Genomic DNA, 4,145 nt, shown 5'->3' with positions numbered 1-4,145 from the left:
CTGATACCAAAATATTGCTTATAACAATTATAAGGTCTACAGCAAAGTGAACAATATTACTAGACTTTGAAAGCGTTAAGTTTTTATTCAATGAAAAACAAGTGATATATAAAACCCCTACAACTGTGATGTTAAAAATCAGGACTTTTGCATATCTGCAATCCCTACAAAAACTCAAAAGCAAAACCACTCCAATCTGTTTCCTAAAATCAAGTGATCCCAACTATTTCCATAACAGACATAGCAGAGATTACTTCCACATTATTAAAAATATAAATAAAGCCCGACAGAAAAACAAAACCCAACTCAAGATTAACCCAATAGGGAGCTGGCAGTTGTGTATGTGTTCTTCACTCGGATTTAGAAAACAGATGTTCATTTTATCACTTGAATGGAGACAGGCTAGCAACAATTCCTCTATACTGGAACGGTTGTCTGAAACCCTATTACTGGTATGTTCCCGGTGAAAGTTGTGACATGAGTTGTGTTAGTGATGAATTTGGGACATAATCACTTCTGCTTCATTGTGATGTCAGATGTGCGTCTCAGACTAGTGTGTTAGACCCAGACTATGTTTCCTGATTTTTATATGAACATCGATGCTTGCTTTATTTTAGGAGAAACATCATACTAAACTTTTTTTATAAATAATATCTATTTTATAAATGGGAGTAGTGGTCGGAAGGGTTTGGAATTTGGATGTCATAAGACTCTGGTGTGTCTCCATCTATTTGAAAGGAATGTAACAGAATGCAGAATATGTACTTAATAATTATTGATATTTAATCATCTTCTCATTTTTCCCTCCATTCCCATTTACCAAATTTATACCGGTCTCATTTAATTATATACATTACTTTTTGATATACTTTTCAAAACTCCTTTAAAACATAATTCCATATTATTTTTTATTTTTTTTAAATAAATATTTTATGTTTAAACTTTTATTAAAAAAAAATTAAAAAAAAATTATGAAATTATATTTTATTAAACTACTGAAATACGTGCAAATAATAAACGTATAGAACTTAAAAAGACGGAGGGAGTAGTATTAGATCCACATCTAATTGCCTCCATAAGAAAAGGCTTGTTTTTTTCTTTTTTGCCGGTAGAAAAGGGTTGTTTGTTATCAGAAAATAAGAAAGGAATGGTAAGGTCAGATGAGTTTGTACTTTGTAGCTACATGGTCTCATGTTTATCAGTTTGTGTACCTGAACATGCTAATTTGTTTGTAACAAGGTACACCTTCTTTTTTCCTTTAATTATCCTTTTTTGTTTGGTTTCATGAATTCTCTCTTTTTCGCTTATATTATTCAATTCTCCTTGTTCTTATATATCCCCATTTCAAAACCCTTTTGGAACCAAGTAGCTAGATCAGCTTACACATGTAGAACTTAGCGGCAAACAATCTTTCACTACAAGACCAGGAAAGCCGTCATGATGGCACAGAGTGAGAGGAAGAAGGATAATGCAAATAACATGTTACGCTCCCTGAGTCTTTGTTCTTGTCAGTAGCCTCTGAATGCACAAAAACATATGCAGATACCAACAAAAACGATTACAATTACAACTCTAATGCTAAGAGTAACTGCAAGAACTAAAGCCAGAACTGATCTAGCAAACACTCATGCAGACAAGGACTACAACAGTGAAAATATAACTCTTGCAAACTTGACAGGAACACAACCCGCAGATATATATATTGCACCTGTTCTTGCAAATTTTCCTCCATATTTAGGAGGAGCAACCCAGATGCTAGAGTTAGCCACACGCGTCATTCCCAGCACGCTGCAGTCTGAGGAAACAGGTTAATTGTGAGATATAAAGAGTTGTGCCGAAGAAAAATGTACCAACAGAGAAACATACAATTTTCTTATCACCTTGACAGAGAATCTCTTTCTCCTGTTTCGGAAAATTGGAGTTATCAGTGAGTTTGATATTGCATCTGCCCACCAAATGCAAAACAAGAGCACTCTTTAGGTCTAAAAAGCTATTACTCATTACAAATTTCTTCTAAAAGACACTTGGTGAGCAAGACCAATATGGAGGGAAAGCTAGATTTAGGAATCATAAAACAATTTGCCCCATATTTTAATATGGTCAAGGGAATATGCATAAATTTCAGCAGAAGTTAGTAACAAATGGCTCCGCAGTTCATAAATTCTAAAAGACATCCTCGCTTTACAAGTATGTATAACCAGGCATTTCTATCTATCAAAAAAAAGGAAAAATACCCCAATCTCTATTGCTCCTATCTTATCACATTTTGATAAATAAGCTTTACGAGTTGACTTTGATAAGTAGTACTGTTTATCATAACTGTTTCTTGTGTATATATTCTGTTTTGTTAGCTCCTGGAGAGTTAGTTAGATCATTTTGTAAATCTCTAAACCTTTCCTCTCTAATAGATATCTCATTTCCTCCATGATTGTTGATTATCTTAGTTACATCTACACATATATACAAGTTTGTAGCAGTTTATAGAGGATCTTAAGATGGTATCAGAGCTTTTCTCTTCCGCAATCATCTCGGCAATCTATGCGTCGTCTTCATCTCTTGGACATATCGATTGGTGCTTTGTGAGTTTTTCATTTCGCCTACAAACTGTTTGATCATATTCCTGCTTCATATCAATTTTCTTGTTTTTGGTAGATGTTCACGTTTAGTTGATTTTTGATGAATCGTTGTTGATATAGCGATGTTGCTTTTGTGCTTAATTGAGTTATATCTCAATTGCATCAGTTTCGTAATCGTTTCTGTTTGAGTCTTCCAATTGTTTCTGATTGATACTGATCGATATTGATCATATTCATCTACATCTTCATCTTGTTGTTTGAGATCGCATTGTTTTCGTGTTCGTTGAATGTCATTTACGTCTTCACCTCCTAATCGCACTTATGCTCAAGTTGTTTTACAATCTGACACAATGAATACAACAACACCTCCTTCAAACAGAAACAAAAACACATCTCCTTCAAACACAAACGCCAACACTCATTCTTCCACTTCTATTGATAATAATGCACATCATCTGTTTTTGCATAATAACGGTCAGCCTGGAATGGTTTTGATCTCTAAGAAACTCACCGGATCTGAGAATTATGCATCATGCAAAAGGTCTATGCAGATTGATTTATCTGCAAAAAATAAGTTGGCAATTATTTTTGGTGAGTTTGTGGCTCCTGATATTTCTTCTCCTCTTTATGCTCATTGGCGTCGAGTCAACGACATGGTCATTACCTGGATCTTGAATACTGTCAATGATGACATTAGTAACAGTATGAATTACATGGAAAATGCTGCAATAGTTTGGAATGAGTTGAGTGAAAGATTTTCAGCAGTTAGTGGTCATAAATTCTACGAAACTCAACGTGCTTTGTTTAAACATGAACAAGGGAATGATTCTGTGGAATTTTATTTCCACAAGCTTAAAGGTTTCTGGGATGAGCTTCGAGCCTTATCACCTGTCATTCAGTGCACTTGTACGGCCAATAAAGAGTGGGAATCACAGATGGAAAAAACTCGTCTCATACAGTTTTTAATGGGACTTCATTCAAGCTATACTATTGCTCGAGGAAAACTTCTCATGATGTCTCCATCGCCTAGTGTTAATCAAGCTTTCATGCTTATTAAACAAGAGGAAAAACAGAGACAAAACTATGGGTCTACTTCTTCACCCATTGCTATGATGGTTAATATGCCCTCTATTTCATCAAGTCACAGCCCCTCTCTTTATATTCCTAACAAGTTCAGTGACAAATCCCTTGCTCATGTTCAAGAATGTTCTCATTGCCATATGAAGGGTCACACTAAAGAAAAAAGCTACAAACTCATAGGCTATCCTCTTGACCATCCTGCTCACCCTAATAACAAAGGAAAATGCAGACCTCAGTATTCCAGATTTTAGCAAAATCCTTCAAAGCCCGCTACTCTTCAGGTTTCTCAGTCACAGCCTAGTGCAGATGCAGTTCCTATCTCTCACTCAGCTTCTCTTACTACCAGAATAGAAGAACTTCAAACTCAGTTGAATTCCGTTATGAAAAGTCTCAACACTCCACCTCCACTCTCCACTCCATCACCAAATTCTTTCAGCTTTGCTACACACTTGGCAGGTACTGCTTATTCCTTATTATCTTCTGCACAAT

The 4,145-nt window shown here is 35.4% G+C and overlaps 1 protein-coding gene across 1 annotated transcript; it reads left to right on the top strand.

Annotated features, from left to right (window-relative positions):
- The first annotated feature begins 2,863 nt into the window (after positions 1–2,863).
- On the top strand, positions 2,864–3,907 carry LOC141695903 (uncharacterized). The gene has a single exon (XM_074500110.1). It carries the CDS (start codon positions 2,864–2,866, stop codon positions 3,905–3,907), a length of 1,044 nt encoding a protein of 347 aa, XP_074356211.1.
- The last annotated feature ends 238 nt before the right edge of the window (positions 3,908–4,145 follow it).

The sequence above is a fragment of the Apium graveolens genome, chromosome 11 (assembly GCF_009905375.1).
Source record: "Apium graveolens cultivar Ventura chromosome 11, ASM990537v1, whole genome shotgun sequence".
Taxonomy (NCBI): Eukaryota; Viridiplantae; Streptophyta; class Magnoliopsida; order Apiales; family Apiaceae; genus Apium; species Apium graveolens.
This window is presented reverse-complemented; position numbering and strand designations above follow the sequence as displayed.

What these genes read in the sequence shown, in the direction of transcription:
- LOC141695903 (XM_074500110.1), top strand. Translation starts at nt 2,864, where the DNA reads ATGTCATTTACGTCTTCACCTCCTAATCGCACTTATGCTCAAGTTGTT.